A 21825-nucleotide genomic window follows, 5' to 3' on the forward strand; every position below is an offset into this window, starting at 1 on the left:
CTAAATATCACTGACTAGGTCCCTGTTTAATGAGCCGTAGTGTCTTACATACAGATCTGTTTCTTAAGGGGAGACTCGAAATCAGGTCAAGCCCCACACCCATATTGCCTCAGTCCTATCTCAGCATGCTGTCTGAAGCTCTGCATGGTACCTCTTCCAGACCCTAAATTTGTTTATCAAATTGCCTGATAAAAATCTCCCCACTGCTCCATTCTCTCAGACAACAAACCATTTGCATTGTAAATACCACTCCAGAGGAGAGGAGGGGAAGAGAGCAGAGAATTTTGGGCAATGTCCCTTAGGGGGAATAAAAGAGGGACATGTTTTCGCATGGGCATATCACTGATGAGATCCCACAACAGTCCTAAAGCAACTTCATCTTTCCAACCCACAGAGCAAGAAATTGAAATACAGAAGAAAAAAAGAGAGAGAGAAAGATAAATAAATCTGCGTGGTTTGGCTGTTTTAGTGTAAAATGTAGACTTAAATCAATGTAAATAGACATAGACTTAAAACTTAGAGTAAAGTCTGTTACCTGGAACTCAATGCCATAGTTCTCCCTGCAGAAGTCTCGTAGTTTGGGATAGACATGTTCTTTTAGAGCATTTCTCTCCGCTTCTGTGTCTGTGACAGAAAACACAAACAAACATGAATATTCAAAGAGGGTTATCAGAGGATAGAAAAATAAATTAAAATGTACCTATAAATGTATATTTAGATGCTATGACTGTTCACCATTACTCTTAAAGTGATAGTTCACCCAAAAACGTTTACATGACCTATATGACCCTCTCTCTTCCACAGAACGCAAAAGGAGATATTAGGCAGAAACTTGGGGACTATTGAATGGAAAACAAAATCCTTCAAAATTCTCCTCTTTTGTTCCATGGAGGAAAGTCACAGAAGTTTTGAAGGACAAAGTAAGTAAATGATGACAGATTTGTAATTATTTTTATGAAATTAGGGTTAAAACACTGTTTTAAATTACCTTTGTGCCTTCATTAGTTTACTTTAAATGTGCTGCTGTGTGAAAAAGAAATTTTTAAATGTACAAATATTCCATGTAGAGCCCTCCTTTAAGAGCGCTAGCCAGGGCCTCGTTTCCCAATAACAATTGATCTTAGTCTCAATTTTATGAATGATCAGAACGATCTTTTCTTTTAAACAATCTGCTTCCATAATCAGACTTGCATGTGCAATATTTCATTTTCACACATTTCTCTCCATATTTCTCTGTTTTTATTTATTGCTAAGGTACTTTTAGGTAAATTAACCTCTTATGTTAACTTATGTAACCTCTTAGGTCCCAAGGGTACATTCTGAATTTGGTAAAACTGCTTTTTCTTTTTATGCTCCTTGGGCATGGAATGAATTGCAAAATGCAATAAATTTTGATTTACTTCCCTCTTTGAGCACTTTTAAAGGTCTTTTGTTTTTATTTATCTGATTGTATATATCGTTTTGTTTTATGTGTATTTGTAGTATTTGTTATCTATTTAATTTTATTTAGAAATGTATATGTGCTGCATAAAGTGTAGCTACAGGTATTTAAATTGTATTAGGTATAATTTCACGATTGTCCTGCAGGTGTTTGGATAAGTCTGTGCTCTTAGCGCTGTATGATTACTCTAGAGCAATCGTAAATCTACAAGCATTTTCAAGTACTACTTAAGTTACGATGCTTTTGAGAAATGGGCCGCTAAACTAAGATTCATTGTAAAATGGATGCTGCAATCTACTTTAGTTTACGATGCTTTTGGGAAATGAGGCCCAGGTCCGGTTTGGCCATCGGGAATGGTGGGGGAAGTTCTGGTGGCCTGAGGACTGATTTGGCTGCTTGTTTTGCTTTATTAATTTACTTATTCATTATTATTTTATATAATTGCCACACAAATCGATAAAAAATCACGAATCCGCTAGTCTTGTCTAATCTGGGCCACCCTTATAATGAGTCATACCATTGACATTGCATGAGCGGTTCAAGTAAATGTGTGGAAATCACTGCTCATTTAAGGATGTGCATTCATTCAGTACATGGACAGAACACAGCTAACATAAGTGTCTAAATGGTTGCTCGCAGTTCAGTTGAACTGATAAAGTTTACTCTCTTTAACTAATTTAATGTTGATCTGAATGTATGAAGCATGCTGTCTGCTGAAATAACAAAACATAACCACAAAATGTACTTAACTGAGTGCGTTTTAACTGTCAATCAGATGTATGTGGATGTTGCTTTCATTACTATAGCAACAATCATCATTGCAGGTTGAAAGAAAAAGAAAAAAACAAAACTGTATGGTTTTATTTAAAATGTAATTCAGATGAATGCTCTGATGTCATACAGAATAAGATTAAGAATAATTAATCAATAAAATCAACTCATGTTTTTTTTTTTTTTTTAAATGTTCCAATGGTAGTGTTGCACAAAAAATACTAAGTTTGATCCATGTAAAAGTTAAATTAAGCCCTATAATGATAGCAAATTATCTCAACATGATGTGATATTTACAACAAATAAATCCTTCCTTATGTACTGAGATTTCAATCACCTATGAAGCAAGATGAATCAGAGAAAGAGATCAAAGAAGACTTTATTATTCAGTGAAAATTAGTAGAAAAGTTAGTTTAGGAGTCATTGAAAAAGTGCATAATAATATTGACATCTTGGGTAATCTATCCATGGATGCATTGTTTGATTGCTTTTCATTAAATGTATTAGTAACACATTGAAATAAGATGGTGTATCTATTAACATTACACAATTAATTAACATGAAAAATTAACTATACTTTTACAGCATCTTGGTTTTACACATACTACTACAGTTAAATATTAAAAATGGGTAATATAACATCAATAAGAAGGTCTAACATGAATTAACACTGAACAATATGTATAAATTAACATTAACTAAGATGAACAATGGCATTAATAAATATTAATTGTTATGTCTTTAAACCTAATTTGGAATGTTACATGTTCCTGCATTAACCTTAGTGTAAAGTGTATTGTTAAATCATTATCCCCAACATAATCTGTGGTTTTAAAATTTGTTGTGGGTTTATTGGATGGCCTGGATGAGTGCTGACGCAAAGAGATTGGTCATGAACTTTATTACCACCTACTGGTGGAATCTCCAAACTTCTAATGCAGGAACTTAATTTGGACTTGCTCTGAAAACAGACTTATTGAAACGTCTTTCACGAATTCGTTAACAAAAAATACACCCACAGTTTGCGCGCATACACCCACAGTAAGCACAAATACCAATGTCCACTTGCGCTTTGCTGGGGCATGAAAATAGCTCTTAGAATTAGCGCTCTCGTGAAATATGGACAATGTGGCCACAAAACTGCAAGCAGAAGAATTGTAAATCTACACCCTTAAGAACTAGCAATATTTAAGTTTTTAAAATAGTTTTAGCATTTCACAAAATCCCAAAAGTATTTCATGTCAACTACCCAAATGTTTTTATGTTTTCAAATGTCTGTAAATCTATTCAAACTGACTAGTTTTACAAAGAAAATACCATGATACAGGAATGGTATTAGATGGTAATGTCATGGTACTTTGATATATGCCATGGTATTGAATGATTACCATATTCATTTACCATGGTATTTATATTGTATACCAAATAATATCATGGTATTACCAAGGTACATAGAAAAAAAGACACATATTAATGCCATGGTACATAAAAAAAAAAAAAAAGACTACATTCAAAATCCACATGGTACATTTCTGACTGTGTGGTATTACAGTTTCTCCCTCTCTATGATTCCTCATCATACACTTGAACACTTAAGAGCAAATCACAATTCAAATCACATCACAAATATTTCTCTTTTGAGCTCTCTTCAAAACTAGTTCTTCACTACATTGCGCATCTCCCTGGGGATAGAGAGCAGCATGGCGAAGCAGACCTTGTGTGTGCGAGTGCGCATGTATGTGTTTTGAACACAACAGCAGTGCATGTCATTGAATATTACATGATTCCCTTTGTCACAGACAGTCAGAGCGATATGAGACATGAAAGTTGGCACATTGAGGATACCCAAGCTTGTCTGTTCACAGTTATTACTGCCAGGTTACTACAGTAGTAGGGCAAAAACAATACATGTGATGTTGATTTCACCCATGCTTTCAGACACCAAACTATGATTTAAGCCCCTGAACAATTAAAGCAGTGATAACAAACCTTGAGTAGTCTCTAAAGAACATTACAACATTAGCTTTTGAGAATACGTGATGTGAGTCTGATGTTTCAAGGTCACACATTGGGTGAGGCTTAGTCAAACATCTCCCTTTGCATCGTTGTATTCCCTTTCAACTACCTCTGGCGCTCCCTCTTTGCTTTTCTTGGCTTGTCCTGCTTTGATTTACCTCAATCTGACAGCAAAAGGTAACAGAACTTGTTTGCTGCTTTATACGCACATTTCAACCCCATTGAAACATATTTTCCTCTTCTGCTTGTCCGTATCAGTTTGCTATTGTGCAGGCTCTCAGCTGATATTGTAAAAGAGAAGAGAGAGCTCTCTGTGGAAGATGAGGCCAATCATGTGCTCAGAAGCCTCAAGATACAGGCAGCCAACACAGCATGTGTCAGTTCTCACTACAGCATCTCTATCTGCGTCAAACTTTTCGAGATTTTTGGCACAGAGCTTGAGTGCCTTCTTCTTTTAAATCTTTAATACCTGTTCATTCTGTTCCTTTTTTAGGTGCTTTATTGAGCTGCCCCACAAGCATCTAATCTCAGCCTTTTTCGTCTCTCGCACACATCTCCCTCTGCCCCTATTTTTGTTCTTTTCCTGTCTTTCCCTGTTCAATAAATGCTGTGGTGAAACTACCTCGAGTTTTCCTCCCACCCATTTGGCTTGCTGCAACGATCCATTCTCTTTTTATATCTTGCTCTACTCCTCCCTTTCATCTTTCTTTTCACCAACAGAAAAACTTGACTATCCAGACAAGAAAAGCACTTAAAAATGTCTCACACCTTAATTATGACTTTCTCATTATAATATAGACACTAGGGATGTGCAGGAATAATCGAGTAATCATTCTGCACCAGCTAGCTGACTAATAAAAACACTTTTTGAATTTCATAAATTGATTTTCCTTTGTGCATTTGCTCGGCAATGCTGAACTATCCTGTACTTTCCCTCTGGATCTCTCATCAAATCGTGCAGTTTTGAGTCCACTGGGGGTGCTGTGGATGTGTGAAAATACTGCACTTGTAATATTTTGATTCTACATTTTTGGTATTCTGTTCTTGTTGGAGACCAACAGACAAGGATCTGTTTTTATGGTGGAAAGGAAATGCGAACTTGTATGAGAAACTCAGAAGCTTTTCAGACCGGTGTGTCCATTAAATATCTGAACACGGGCAGAGCACATTTAATAAAAAAGACAACTGAGGCTTGATTAGCCTGATTAGGGACCGGGTGTGCAGCATCACGACCTGGCCCCGCCCTCCGCCCTGCATGTCAGACATTTTAATTTATGAGTACTCGATTATTATTTTTTTGTGTGTAAGAGTACTCGACTACAAACTTACTTGAGAATGACCATCCCTAATAGACAAACTTATAGAACAGTTCCAGAATAAACTGGTTACAAAGTGATACGGAACTGTAAAGATGTCATCAGACCTGGAACTAGTTCATAACTGTGCAGTTATTGAAAATGAATCAACACCTTTGAATCCTTTTCAACCAATTGGAATCAAGCATTCAACAGTGCCCGCCCACTTTTTTAGTATTTTTTAACTATTAATATTTTCCATACTGATTTAATAAAATCCTTCATAAAATAGTTATGAACTAAACCAACTAACTATGAGGTGACTCACAATGTTACAAACTATGATTTGAAGCAAATAAATAAAAAAATTAAATATTTGAAAACTGTCTTTAATAAGGGAATGAACTACAATCCCACAAAGCATTGCAAATGATGTAATAACATTTTAAACAATGGAAAAACTATTGATTTAAAGCTGTTGATTAGAAAGAACTACAGAAACAATACTTTTTAAATTTTGTAGTAAAACATTCAGATATGCAAATAAATAAGCAGTTTGAGAGTTTAGGAAGACCGACTCGATTGTGTCATTCACAGTGCGTCATTGGTGGATAGTTTCTCTTCAAGATCATGGGTGGTGTAGCTCTTAGCAAGACATCCGGCTATTAAACACAATAAAAAATGAAGATTAAATAACATGGACTGATGACTCCCACAGAAGCATAAAACACTGATTAACAACCTCACATGGTACAGTATGTCTGTTTCAAAGGTTCATAAGATCCATCCATCCATCCATCGTCAACCGCTTATCCTGTGTACAGGGTCGCGGGGGGCTGGAGCCTATCCCAGCTAACATTGGGCGAAAGGCGGGGGACACCCTGGACAGGTCGCCAGTCCATCGCAGGGTTCATAAGATATCATTAAAAATCTGTTCACTTGTGGAGAAAAACATTTTTCTACAACAGTTGAATCTATTACACAAATCTGATTTTGACAATGAGGGCTGAACTTTAGTATAACAGCACTTGGATGCTTCACTGTATGCAGTACTCAGCATGTCTGTTTTTGCAGCTTTCAGGCTCATTGACACACAACTTTTTGTCCCACTTTAGCTTTATTTGGAACTATTTTCATAAGCGGAACAAAAATAGACAAAATAATTGCCCATATTGTGTCTAAAATGTTTATAGAACTGTTCATCAATCACAATAATGCCATTGTACTAAATATCAACATGACTTCCTGACTATCTGCGGCCAGATTACAGCTGTGCTAATAATCAGAACAAAAGCAACTCTTGCATGTGTGATAGTATTGTTTAAATAAAACACAACTCAGTCTGATAGTGAAACTTCAAATAATCTTTCTACATGCAACAAACCATCCTTAAAGAAAAAACAAAAAACAAACAAACAAACAAACAAACAAACAAACAAACACGTTAGACTAGGGATGTTGTGATACCATATTTTGAGAACAAGTATGAGTATCGATACTTCCTTTTCTGAATTGGCCGAAATGTTTTTATTTTTTTAAATTCCATATAAACAGTTTATTTCAATTTTATCATCAAAATGTCTAAATAACTGAATTCATTAAAACTTTAATCAAATGAAAACAGAACTTTAAATTTTCGACATAACATTGTATTATTTTTATCAAATTAAGTAATGCATAACAGGGCATCATTATTGATTTCTTCTTCTTCTTTCTTCTTCTTCTTCTTCTTCTTCTTCTTCTTCTTCTTCTTATTATTATTATTAGTAGTAGTAGTAGTAGTAGTGGTAGTATTACAGTGAATATTACTATACATTAGTGATATAAATTAGCTTTTCTTTGTATTTTTTAAGGTAGCTTTTATTTTGAAGTAAAGCTCACAGTTCCACCGGAAAAGCAGGTCACTACGCGACATACCCTGATTTCCAATTAGGATACATCAGCCTTGAAGGGTACGTCCAAGGGAGAACAATCATGAGAGCCATGCTGTTACACTGCTTCAAACAGAATTTGCAAAAAATATTACTTTAAAGGAGAGTTTCAAATGAACTTTACCTTTAAACTCCACACCTTTCAGCCGTACCAAACTCTCACAGTGGATGGTAAAGACTTAGAAGGGAATAGGGCATAGGGTGGACCACTTCTGAATGGAACGCACCCCTAATGTTATTACAAAACTGCACAAGACTGCTATTTCATTAAATAAATATGTAGTCTGTATGTGCCTTGCGCTACAAAGGGGATTAGCACTCTGCTCGCTTTCATCTGCTACAAACAGAGTGTGAAATGGTCATGATGGTCTTTTCCGTGTATGAGTCAGGGAACTCCAAAATGTATGAGCAGCAGTGCAATCTATATATTTATCTAATAAAATTGCAGCACTTGTAGTTTAATAATTACACTAGGACATAACATGATTTTAATTAGTAAAAACTGTTACGTCAGATGGTATCGGTTTTTGGTATTGGAGCATTTTTAAGAGTACGAGTACAAGAACATGAGTGAGGTATTGGACCCGATTCTGATACCAGTAGACCATATTAGTGTCACGTCAGTAGACAAGACACATTTAGACTTGCAGAACACCAGGGAAAAGCACCTCGTAAGTAAATACCTTTATAACAGCCATAAATGAATAAATGTACAAACACTGGGGAGTGATTTAGACAGCACATTTACATAACATATTTTTGTGTCAAAGAAATAAGGTCTGAAATATCTAGAGAGATAGGATAAAAAAGAAAGAAAAATTATAGAACTACAAGAGCTGCTGTACAGTCTGGCCTCCACATTTACAAATGGCATGTTTGACATGATTGACAGTGATAAGGAAACAGGGAGAAAAATGCAGTGAAAACTAGTGAGCTCATTCCTGAAGGGGGGAGGGGAGTGAGTGCCAATAAAGCATTATTGAACAAGATTGGATTGAATGTAGGGAGGGAGGGGAGCGGGGAAAGAAGAATAAGGGAGTCAGGCAATGGTGCGAGAAAATTAAAGACTTAAAAGAGACTTTGAATTTCTATAATAAAGCCTTGTAACCTCACTGAAAGGATAAAACATATGGAACAGAAAGGGAATAAAATTGTCCTCTATTTTCCTCATTATGTATCATTTGTAAGTCGCTTAGGATAAAAGTGTCTGCTGAATGAATAAATGTAAATATATGAGGTTTTCCAGCCTCCATGCATTCGAAGTCAACATGAAATCAAAATTGACCAAAATAATTTACTTATTTGATGCACATACCTGGCATTATTGTGCAGGATTAATAAGTGCATGCTAGTTCAAATAAAATAAAAAAGTAGGCATTCATAATCTCTAATTCATAAGAATAACCTAACCTGCTTTGCCTCTGAAATGAATTTCCCTTTGGCTGACATCACAAATCCCTTCCCCAACCCAATGGATAACATTAAAGCTATAGTTCACCCAAAAATGAAAATTCTCTCATTATTCACTCACCTTCCTGCCATCCCAGATGTGTATGACTTTCTTACTTTGGATGATCACAAAAGAAGATTTTTTTGTAATATCTCAGCTCTGTAGGTCCATACAATGCAAGTGAATGGTGGCCAGAAATTTGAGGGACCAAAAAGCATATAAAGGCAGCATAATCAATAGGATTTCAGTTGTTAAATCTTTATCTTCAGATATCTGACATTCATTGATCGACTAGTGTCACATGGATTACTTTTATGCAGCCTAAATGGGACTTGTGGACCATCAAAGTGCTGGCACCCATGTACTTTCATTATAAGGACCTGACAGAGCTCTATCTTCTAAATATATTAATTTGTGTTCTGCTAAAGAAAGACAGTCATACTCATCTGGGATGGCATCAGTGTAAATGAATAGTGAGAGAATTTTCATTTTTGGACGAACTATTCCATTAAGATAAAAGCTTTTCAGTCACATATCATATTTTAAACATACTTTTTTACACATACTTAATTGCTTATAAAGATCTGCGTAACTCTAATCCCAAACTGAGGCATCTTACTCCCAATCCTCTGTCAATGTCAACAGTATGTCTACAATTTTAAGGCTTTGTGCAGTCATACCCATGTGGCTGTTACATGTTTTAGCAGCAAAAAATGCTCTGAACTGATGATGGTCGCATAGAGATGAGCTGAGTATTGATACAGCTGTCTGATGGCGAAGCATAAGACTCTGAGGGATTAGGTGAGGTCTCCTCTTCTGCCAATATGGAGGACTATGAAAGTGCCTCCCACCAAAGGCGTCTGATCGTGTGCTTAAGGTATAAGTGAAATTTCAACTGTGATGGCAATCCATTAGCTACATAACATTAGTAAACTAATTACGAAATGCTCAAAGGCATAAATATTGTGCGAAAATCCAAAGCATATAATTATCCATCATTATTGTAAACCATTTGTGTGTTTTTCAAAGTTCATGCATTAAGGATAATTAATGGACCTGAAATTTAACTGGCTACCATACAATCAAAGAAACAAAACATATTGTATTAAATAATACTATGTAACCATAACAAAATGATAATTGTTCTCTTAGGCTGTTTTTACACTTGGATCAATTGCTTAACCTGAACCAAAGTCTGATTCTACTAGTCTCTTTAACATTTTATTTCTTAGGGTGAACGGCAGTATGATCAGCACAAGAACCACCGTGAGTACTAGCACCAAATGTTTACCGCTGTAGCTATGTAATGTCTCGAGAAGACAACATGCATGTGTCACTGTTTTATGTTGTTTGGATTTGCCACCAAAACTTTACATGTACAGAATGACAAGGCGATTGTCTGTGCAGATGCAGTTTAAGAGATGCAAAGAATATGAGCTGATCTACAAAGGCAATTGATTTGGAGACAAGCAGGTATGAGAATAGAGCGTCACACAAAAAAGGGTGGGGGCAATCAAACCCAATGGGGGACAGCAGTCAGATACTGACAAGAGGGCGCCAAAGTTAATATTCCAAAAACACCAGTAAATGCATAGCTGCACCCATGGTCATCATTAGAAATTCACTTCCATGCTTATTGCTTTCATACCAACTACCTGAGCATGGTAAACCACTTTCACCCCAATGAAACAAAGTGAACTCTGACATCAAAGTATAAAAGCACCCTTTTATTGAAAGATTTGTCTCGTGGCTTGATTTAAAGGAATAGTTCCCCCAAAAAGGAAAATTCTCTCATCATTTACTCACCTCACGGTTTACATGCTGAGTTAAAGAGATAGTACTCCAATTGAAAATTCTCTCATCTTTACTCTTCACTCACCTTCATGCCATCCCAGATGTGTATGACTTTCTTTCTTCTGCATAACACAAATTAAGATTTTTAGAAGAATATCTCTGCTATGTTGGGCCTTTCAGTGCTAGTGAATGGTGGTCAGAAACCTGAAGATCCAAAAAGCAGATAAAAGTAGCATAAAAGCCATAAGACTTCAGTGGTTAAATCTATATCAGCAGTGATATGATAAGTGTGGGTGAGAAACAGATCAATATTGAATAATTTTTTTACTATAAATCTCCATTTTCACTTACAATTTCACATCTGAAAAAAGGACTTAATAATTGATCTGTTTCTCATCTACAGCACACCTATCACAGAATCTTATGGATTACTTTTAATGCAGCTTTTATATGCTTTTTGGACCTTCAGACTTATGGCCACCATTCACTTGCATCGAAAGGACTAACAGAGCAGAGATAGTCTTCCAAAAATCTTAATTTGTGTTATGCAGAATAAAGAAAGTCATACACATCTGGGATGGCATGAAGGTGAGTAAATGATGAGAGAATTTTCAATTGGAGTACTATCTCTTTAACTCAGCATGTAAACCTTCAAAACACAGGGAATGCACCATAATAAATAAAGTTGGCTAACACCTCACACTGTGTTAGAATGTAGTGTCATTAAATTCAAGGACCTTAAAGCAGTATTAAACTCTTGCACATAAAACTGTAGTCATCCTTGCTTGCCCTACAGAGAGAGAAAGGAACCAAACAAGCATATAAATGTTATAACACACTTTTCCTCAAAACCTCAATTTAAACCTCAGGAAGAGTCCTGCAGCTGTGGTCCTTACTGCCCCTCGTAGACGCCCTAAAATTACAGAGCTGAGTTCTTATATAGCTCTAACATGAATTGATATCATTCCTCTCAATCAAGGAATGTATAAAAGTGAGACTAGTGAGACTATTGTGTAAGAAGAGCAGGTCTCCTAAGCTATAATTTGAGAAAACGTTCATTAGAATTATTCATAATTCATAATGCTTCTTTTAATTCTAAAAATTATTATTCAATTTTAGGTTTTGGGTTTGGCATAATATAAAAACAATAGAAGTCTATGTTATGCCTTCAGATATACAGACAGACAGACAGACATAGAGAGACAGAGAGAGAGAGAGAGAGATAAGATAAGATAGATAGATAGATAGATAGATAGATAGATAGATAGATAGATAGATAGATAGATAGATAGATAGATAGATAGATAGATAGATAGATAGATAGATAGATAGATAGATAGATAGATAGATAGATAGATAGATAGATAGGTAGATTATGTGGGGTCAGGTTTTAATATCCTACCATCATTTACCATATTCAACCATTAGAAATGGTTTAGGATTAAGGGATATAAAATATCACTACCTCAGTATAAAAACAATACAAGTCAATGAAAGTCCTGTGTTTGTACAGTATGTGTGTGCATCTTTGAAAGGGCTAGAAAGGCCACCTCCATTTATTTAATTTGGTGGTGCATAAATTGCACCCTCTAGTGCTTAAGGGGGCAGGGCATTGCACCACAGTCCAGAAGGCTATTTCAGCCACAGAAAGACAAAAATACAGTTCAATGTCATTAATTCTCTACCTTGACATGAAAAGCATGGGAGCAGGCTTTTCATGTTAGACAACGGAAGTCTGTGTAGGGCCAGGTTCAGAACTTGCAGGTACAAGATTGGCTGCAACCCACCACATTTCTTGGGTATGATGAAGTAAGGGCCGTAGAAACCCTTCTTCATCTTGGCTGGAGGGACAGGCTCTATCGCGTCCTTGTGTAAAAGGTTTGCGATTACCACTCCCAGGGTGTTGCCGTTCTCGCCATGCACCAAAGTGAAGCGGATGCCGCTGAAACGGGGCGGGTGCCTGGCGAACTGAATCGCATAGCCAAGTCGGATGGTCCTGGCCAGCCAGCGTGATGGTTGGAAAGCGTAAGCGATGTGTCCAAGCGGGGGGGCGATCATGTTTGACGTACCTGGTGGGGCTTCATAGCGGGGGGAGCAAGTAATATTATGTCAGGGAGCAAAGTTGCATCCTGAAACAGTTGTGTTGAGGGAAAAACTCAAAGCACTTTCCTTGCTCCGTATACCCAGCTGGGGGCTGGAAAATGACTGAGGAGGAGGTCCTATGGAGGCACCCTCTAGATTCGTCAGAACTGGCCCTAGTCGAGTCTACAGTCGAAGGCATGGAGGCGAAGGACTGCATCCATGGGGCCGTGACTGTAGGTGTTTGGCACCACACCGGCGTGAGAACGGTGTGTGTGGACACCAGTTAGGTGAATCAAGGTGTGAGGAAGCTGCTCTTTTGGGTACCACAGCCCGGTTGGGGTGTGGCAAAAGGTTTCCCTGCCGGTAGAGTGGTTTAGAGGTTAGCTCCGTAGAGGCCATCTCGCTCCCTGAGTCGATAGTCTCATGGATGCTTGTGAGGCTTTCGGATCCACGAAGGGGTTCATGAGACGGGGGGCATCAACTTTCTGCCGGGAGCTCTACGCTGGGCCAATTGTCTAGCCCCAACATGAATGGGGCCTGTCTACACTACCTGTCTATTAGACTTTCCTTTCCATTTTCAGACAGTGATGATTCCAGTAAACCTTTCTTACCTTTCTTCTGAGAATGATATTGAATTTTAACAAATCTCAGTATGTCCTGATTGCGTATCTGCTTGAGAAAGGGTGCCAAATTAAGTTGCTCTTGGTCTTGGACGTTATACTGACATGTCAACCTGTCCACCATCAGGCTAAAGTGCTTTATATTATATTATATTGCCCATTTTTCTATTTTCATGGGGGCTGACATAAGATCGTCAACCCCATGTCCAGGGCTGTCTGTAGAACAGCAGATTAAACTTTTAAATAATCGATCTTCCTAAGAAAATTTGACAAACTGGCCAACAGCAAGTATGTCTGTAAACAGTAAGTAAATACTTCTGTAACACACACAGAACAGAGAACGAGTTATGTACATGAGCAAATTAATGCACTAATTAAGTTACGTGAGGCGCTAAAATAACACGCGTTAACTTAACGCGTGACGGAGTACTGTGTTTATGTAACGCCTAACGCCGTTTACTTAGCGCTTTATGGCGTTTAGAATACGGCGTTTCAAAGCTCAATACCGTGATACAAAACACGGGAATTCTGAACCTCTTGGCTTTCCATGCATGCAGATGGTGAGTATGTAATGACAAAATGTTAATATTTGTGGTAAACAGTTCTTTTAACATGGCCTGTATGTAAGCTATGGCAAATAACATATGTACACACCTTAATGTGCATCAGGGGCTTGTTTGCACGTTACAATCAAAGGTGACATTTCATGTAGAAAAGAGGCTGTTGATTCAGCTGCTGTTTATAGAGCCATCTTTATCTTGAATCCTTCAGACTAAAGGTGATAATTTTATTCACAGTGTAAAAGTCCTTGCAGCGATCTCATTTAATTACTGGTATCTTCCCTACTTTCACTTCACCCTCACTTCTCCACACACATTTCTCTCTTTGTCTCTCTCCCTCCTAGCCCATTGCTTCTTTTCCTTGGCTTGTTTACTCCTAGATTAGAAGTGGTGGTCGACAAATATGGGTTTTTTATTCGTCGATGATGATTACCAGAGAGTAGGGTGGCCGATGACACAGTGCCGATATCTCACACAATTTAATATAGTAAATAACATAAACATAAAATTGGTAAAGATTAAATTAATACACATTTATTAAGCACAATATTTACTCAGTCACACAAAACTTATAATAAAATAAAATAATCTAAAAAAAATTATAGTCATCACATTTTAGAAATGTATTTGCACATGAAGAAATTGTTAATGTAATAGTAACAAGGAAATAACAGTACACACTATAGTCCAGCATCCATGAATGGCATATGCACATTAATAATCGCATTTTCACAAAAAATTCAAAATCAAACCAATTGCACACACAGTGCATAGTGAATATAACATTTCTTTGTAGCACACATGATGCACTTTTAATTTGAAGTTGCACTCACATGCTCAGTTTAAATGGCCCAGATTGGCTGCTTGGACTGTCACGGAGTGACATGTTTTGTGAATCAGAGGAACGTTTGATCCTGATCCTGAAGTTTTGATTCTGGCTGGTAGAATATGTGCTTCAGAGGAAGATATTACATGGGACGTGAAGAAAACGCTGGATTTTCGTGAGGTTCGTAAATTACATCTGTTTAAATTAGATATCTGCATATTTGCAAATGGTATATAATAGAAGTTATATTGATATTTTCCCATTATCATTAGAAAAGAAAGTTAAAGGTGACAGGGAACTGTTGACAAGAGACTGTTAGAATAATATAATTAGCATTAGAGGTTTGTTTATTACTGTACATACAAGTACATGAGCGAGTAGGGTGCCACTAGGACGACCTGCTTCTCGTCCTCCCTGGCCTTGCACAAGGTCTTTGCAAGCAGGCTCACTGGGGGATACGCATACTTTCGCAGCCCCCAGGGCCAGCTGTATGCCAGTGCGTCTGATGCACTGTTGAGGTCGCTTGGGATGTGAGTGGCTCGCAAAGACTTGAGTCTGTGCTGACTCCAGAGGAGATGGTGGGTGAGTTGTGACATTCGAGACGGAAGTAAGCCGCCTTGGAGGCTTTTATACGCTACCATCACCTTGTTGTCCATCCGGACCAACATGTGCTTGCCCTGGATCAACGGCCGAAGCCTAAACAGAGCAAGCAATACCGCCAGCAACTCGAGGCAGTTGATATGCCAACGCAGTCACGGCCCAGTCTAGGAGACGGTGGGTGTGTTCCCGTTGCATACTACTCGCTTAGAAGTGTCTGTCATAACAACGATGCACCTGGTTACTTGCACTAAGGGGACCCCTGCCCACAGAAATTCAAGGTCCATCCAAGGGCTGAACAAGTGGAGGCAGATGGCCACGCGATATGTGACGCGGCACCATGCCCATCTCGGGACTCCAGTCTGAAACAAGTTCTATAGCAGTGTCATATGCATTAACCCGAGAAGCGTGACCACCACCGAGGACGCCATATGCCAAAGGAGCCTCAGAAATTGTTTCAGTGGGACCGCCGTTCTCTGCCTGAATGACTTCAGGCAGTTCACCACTGACTGCGCATGCTCGTTCATGAGGTGTGCTATCATTGAGACTGAGTCTAACTCCATCCCAAGAAAATATATATTTTCCATGTTGGCCCGAAGCCCCAACCGGCTGAGGTGTCCGAGCAGCAGGTCCCTGTGCACACACAACAAGTCTCAAAAGTGAGCTAGAATCAGCAAGTCGTCAAGTTAATTCAGGATGCGAATGCCCACTTACCTTAATGGGGCAAGGGCTGTCTCTGTGACTTTCATGGAAATGCGATGCGACAGGGAAAGACGGGGGGGGAGGACCTTGTATTAGTATGCCCGGCCCTCGAAGGCTAACCACAGAAAGGGCCTGTGCCGCGGTAAGACCGCGATGTGGAAGTACGCGTCTTTCAGGTCTACCACCGCAAACCAAACTTGATGCCGGACGGATGCCAAAATGCGTCTCTGCATCAGCATCTTGAATGGGAGTCTGTGCAAGGCTTGGTTAAGTACTCGCAGGTACAATATTAGCCACAACCCACTGCCTTTCTTAGGCACGATGAAATAGGGTCTTTGGAAACCTTTCTTCATCTTGGCTGGAGGGACAGGCTTTATTGCATCATTCTACATAGCTGAATCGCATAGCCGAGTCGGATGATCCTGGCCAGCCATCGTGACAGATTGGAGAGCCCTCACCACGCCTCCAAGCACAGGGCAAGGGGCAACAAGGGGACAATAGCATCTGACGTACCTGCGGGTGGGGCCTCACAGTGAGGTGGAGCAGGAGACACCAGGTTGAGGAGCCTCACATCACGAGCTCGTGGCTGTGCTGAGGGGAACATCAAAGCACTAACCACCCTCTGCATACCCACCATAGGACCGGTCAGCGATGGGAGAGGAAGTTGGGCCGAGCAAATGCCTCGATGGTATCGCCAAATAGGCAATCCTGGGAGATGGATGCATCAAGGAAACACACTTTGTCGGTCTCCCTCACCAGTGGACAAGGGGCGTTCTCTGCACTCAATTCGTGCACGAGGGGGAGAAACCACTGTAATGCGCCATAAATCCAACAGCATGCAGAGGTAAATGTACCGGCAGCGGAATTAAGCTCTCTGCGAATCAAACGCTCAGCTCCAAAGAAAAAATCTGAATGAGTGGTTGCGAGCCAGCTCCTTTTATACCCATATGTTGGGAGGAGTAGCATGCAAATTCCACTCACCAATTCCCATTGGCCTTTTCTCAATGATCAGAGGTGTTTGGGGTTCCCAAGAGTGACCTCTAGTGTCACTACATCGACACAACATCGAGTGAGTGACAGATAGAGAATGTGCGAGCACTTTAACATTATGAGCTTAAATAAGTCTGTTGTGGCTCTGATATGCAAACCATTTAAATGACACTGTGTTGCACTGTCTATAATTGTAGTAACATGATGGAACGTAACAACAAAAGAACCATGACTGGTTGTTTACATGTCTCAGTCACTTCACATGCAAGAAGGCGATTTCCGGCACCCTCAAGAAACAAATCAGCCAAACGGGAAAACGTATCGACCTCTGCGATATACTGGTCGACCAATAATTAGAAGTGCTATTTTAATGTCTCCCAGCAGCCTATATATAAATCTGACTGCATACACAATGTGCTGCCTAGTTCCCATGGCACTAATTAATTCTGAGGTCAGTTCTAAGTAACATTGGGTTTAAGCCTTTAAATGTAAAAAAGAGCAATTGATGGAGGCAGTTAAGACCTATCAACGATTTCACAAAATACAAGCAAGAAATTCCCACTCCCTTACCCAGTATCCAACACTCATAAGAGAATATACTATTGAAAGCATCAGTAACAACTTTACTTTAAAACTAGACATGCAAAGTTTGTCAAGACAAACTTTGTCAAACCAGCATTAAAGCCTGGTGTAAAAGTTAAAAAAATCTTGAGGTTATAAGGTTTAACAGACCATACAGTAAGACAAATTGCCAGCTAGTTAAACAGCTATGACAGACAGACAGACAGACAGACAGACAGACAGACAGACAGATAAACAGATAGATAAATAGATTACTTCAAGACATATGACAGCCAACAACTGCACATGTGAAGCCTGAACTAATTTTTAATCCAACTAACACCTAAAATGTTTGTTGTTCCGGATAATTTGTTTCAATAGTTTTTACATACAATGGTTATTTACGAGAGAGACAACCACATTCTACACTCACTGAGCACTTTATTGGGAACACTATGTATTCTTCTGCTGTTGTAGCCCATCAGCCTCAAGGTTTGACATGTTGTGCATTCTGAGATGTTATTCTGCACACCATAATTGTACAGAGTGGAATTCTGAGTTACTGTAGACTTTCTGTCAGCTCGAACCAGTATGGGCCTCGTTTCCCAAAAGCATTGTAAGCCTAAGTAGATCGTAGAATCCAACTTAACGATTCATCTTAGTTTTGCAGCCCGTTTCCCAAAAACATTGTAACTTAACTAGTACTTGAAAATACTCGTAGATTAACAAGTGCTCTGGAATAATACTTCGCCAAGAGCATCGTAAGGTCACACAGACTTGTGCAGACACCTGCAGGACAATCGCACAATTACACTTTATACAATTTAAATACCAATAGCTACATTTTATGATAAGACTTTAATAACAAGATACATGTGTTTATAAATGTTTCTTTTAACAGACAATTCTACAAAAAAAATATATTATCATTATTATAATAATAATTATAATAATAATTAAATACATGGATGAATAGATTAATTAGTAAGCAAATAAAGTTATTTGTGTGGACTAGTTGGACAAGTTGGTAACAAGAAAGTTGTGGCATGATTGATGCAGACAACTGTATAAATTTATATTAGAAAGAGAAGAAAAAAGTCATTAACTTGCTGCTGTGCATGAAAATTGTGTGTATATATTTACTCATCAGCCTACATTTACTTTTATTGTTTTGGCAGACACTTTTATCCTCATCTCCTCTTCTTCTCTGTCACCCAAAGTCTCTCTCACCAGCACTACAAGTTGTGTAGCACCTCACCTGCAGCATTACTGTCACCATAATCACTTTTGGGAGTAAAGAGCTGACCTCTGCTTTATTGGTGAATGTCCCTAAAGCGCATCTTTCAAACGTCTCCTTATTTTGCGCTCCTCTATAAGACTGAATAATATTCAATGAATGCTTGTAATTAGCAGGATCATACACATGGCCTCCACAGTCTTCTCTAATCCTTGAAGACTTCAAATCGATGTAAAAATGAAATATTACAAGTGCACACCTGATTATTGAAGCATATTAAGTAAAAGAAAAAAAATCATTCTGCACAAAATAATTTTATTATATGTAATATGTTTACAATATGTAAATATGCAGTTAATTAGGTTGAATATATAAGAATTGTTTTAAACAAATTTTAGCAAGGAAAATGACAAACTGTAAAGTTATGCACAACAATAATGAAGTTACAATGATGAGCAGAACTATACGGTCACATTTCAGCACTGTCACATGGACAGCGACTTGCTTAAGTAGCACTTAAAGCGCATCCTTGCAAGTTAATTTTAAGCGCATATTTGGGAAACACACGTAAAAAATAACAAACATGCTTAAATTGCTCGTAGAAAAAGCTCTTAACCGCTAAGATGAATCCTTATTGGGAAACACATCTCTAGACATTTTCTTTTGACCTCTCTCATTGACAAAGCGTGTCTGTCCACAGAACTAATGCTCACTGGATATTTTTATGTTTTTGTCCCCATTCTGAGTAAACTCAAAAGAAAATCCCAGGAGATCAGCAGTTTACAGAAATACTCAAACCAGCCCATCTGGCACCAACAACAATTCCACGGTTGAAATCACTGAGATCAAATTTTTTCCCCCATTCTGATGGTTGATGTGAACATTAACTGAAGCTCCTGACCTGTATCTGAATGATTTTATGCACTGTCACACGATTGGCTGATTAGATAATCGCATGAATAAGTAGGTGTACAGGTGTTCCTAACAAAGTGCTCATTGAGTGCATAATGGAACCGACACTTATACATTTATAATCATACTTATACAACCGCATTTTCGGCAAACCCACACTGTGTGAACTCAACTGTACTGAACAACAAGTTGTCTGTCATGTCATATAATATGAGAGCCATGCTGCACTGTACAGGTGCATGTCTCATGTTAATCATGAGAGGTTTAATTTAACTTACGAAGACAAAGATTTGAGCAGCGTGTTATCCAAAAAACCTGCGGCTGTTCTCACAGATGCGAGCTGCGCCACACAAAAGCTGAACTCTGTCCTCGGTTAAAAACATTCAAAGCAGCTGATGGTTAATTATGATCTGATGGATAGTTACAGGTGTTAGAAGATGGGCTTGACTTCGGTCGTTCATTCATACAGACAGCATTATGCTGCTACTGTAAGCCTTGTATGAACAGCACTTTTCAAACTCACCTGTAATTAAATGCGGTTGTCAATCCCAATCATTGACTGTTTAAACGTGGCCAGTGTAAGTCCACATCCACATTAATCTGTTTAAAAGTTTGAAAACCTCTGTTTTCAATTCCCAAAAGTCATCGCTTTATAAAACTGAATGTTCTGAAAATGCTCTCCATTACCGCATACTTTAAAATATACGGTGACGCTAGGAAATTGAAAATGGAATGGATGTGGCCTGTGTGTAGGGGATTTTTGATTGCACGCTACACCGCAAGACCGACATAGCAATAGCCTGAATGTCTGTACCAAGTATGGCGGTTGTGGCTTGACAGCCGTAGGAGGAGTTACATTTAATAACGTTGGTATTTGTTTAGGAATTTTGTAAAAACCCTGATAAGACCAAAGTTTATAACATTATGTTGCTCTATCAAGCCAACAAAATAAGAGATTGTATAACTGTAGTGCAGGACACAATTTTGTGTCATGCTTGTACCCTGATAGCACAGCTACATCTCCCAGACCTCTATTTGATGTGTGTTTTTACATCTGGAAGACAGTTGTTTGGTCATCTGCAATATGTCTAAAAGATGTTTCCTCTCAGATGTCAATAAGACATTCAACAGATGTCTTTGAGACGTTAATGATTTAGAATGTTTGTAAATCTGATCTTTTTAAAATGTCTAGCAGACTTTAATTAGATTATGATGCTTTCCAGATGAAAAGATCCAAAAAAGACATCTCAAAGACCTACATGTGCTGTCTGGGTAGCCTCTGCTTATGCAGAACGAGACAGACGGCTTTACTAACATCTGTCACGGCTGCTTTTGTCAAAACACACGGAACAGCGGTCTTGCAAACATTAGCGACGGCCTCAACTCTGAGGATGGAAGCGTGTTATGAAATGATGTGGAACTTTCATCGCCGAATTCATTACTGTAAAATCTGGTTCATTAACACATAAGATGATGAAGCACGTCTTTGCACATTGTTCGGGCTATAACAGGTGTCATTCTGAATGACAGAAAAGATTGTTGGAGCCCTGCGATTAATATGGTACTTTGGTCCAGGTTATTCTCCAGTTTACACACACAACAACACACAAGTACACACGCGCGCACCCTTCGTTGGTCATCTGGGAAAGCTAAGCTGATAAGAGCTACCGCGCGCTCTTACCGTCGGGGTTTGAGCAGATGAAGACCCGGACGCTCCTGCCCGTGGGGACGTGGAACGGTGGGAGCGCAAGGACGTTGCCACTGATGGCTGCTCTGCGCAGAGCAGATTCACGGGGACAGGGCTGCCTGCTGCCCACTCCAGACGGCCACATGGATGGCGACTTCCAGCGCGGCTGCAAGCAGAGAAAACAATTAAGTGTTTAGGAACATAAGACTTTCATAGCAGGTTTTTAGATACTCGAGTAAGAAAACCAATGGATGCTCGCAGATATTACGCTTGCACGCCAACTCTGCATCCAGAGATGCTGGAATTAACATATTACCATGTCTGGGCAATTACCATAACGTATTTTATCCGCG

The 21825-nt window shown here is 38.7% G+C and overlaps 1 protein-coding gene across 1 annotated transcript in view; it reads right to left on the reverse strand.

The window, feature by feature from the left end:
• The window catches only part of LOC127653321 (NACHT and WD repeat domain-containing protein 2), an 89607-nt gene extending 67990 nt beyond the window's left edge, over positions 1 to 21617 (reverse strand). The window contains exons 1-2 of the mRNA XM_052139975.1: positions 21467 to 21617; positions 536 to 624 (exon numbers count right to left, since the gene is read on the reverse strand). Coding sequence (XP_051995935.1) covers positions 536 to 624; positions 21467 to 21617 — 240 coding nt within the window. The remainder of the gene's footprint in view (positions 1 to 535; positions 625 to 21466) is intronic.
• Between the last annotated feature and the right edge of the window lie 208 nt (positions 21618 to 21825).

Source organism: Xyrauchen texanus, chromosome 2 (genome assembly GCF_025860055.1).
Source record: "Xyrauchen texanus isolate HMW12.3.18 chromosome 2, RBS_HiC_50CHRs, whole genome shotgun sequence".
In the NCBI taxonomy this organism is placed as follows: Eukaryota; Metazoa; Chordata; class Actinopteri; order Cypriniformes; family Catostomidae; genus Xyrauchen; species Xyrauchen texanus.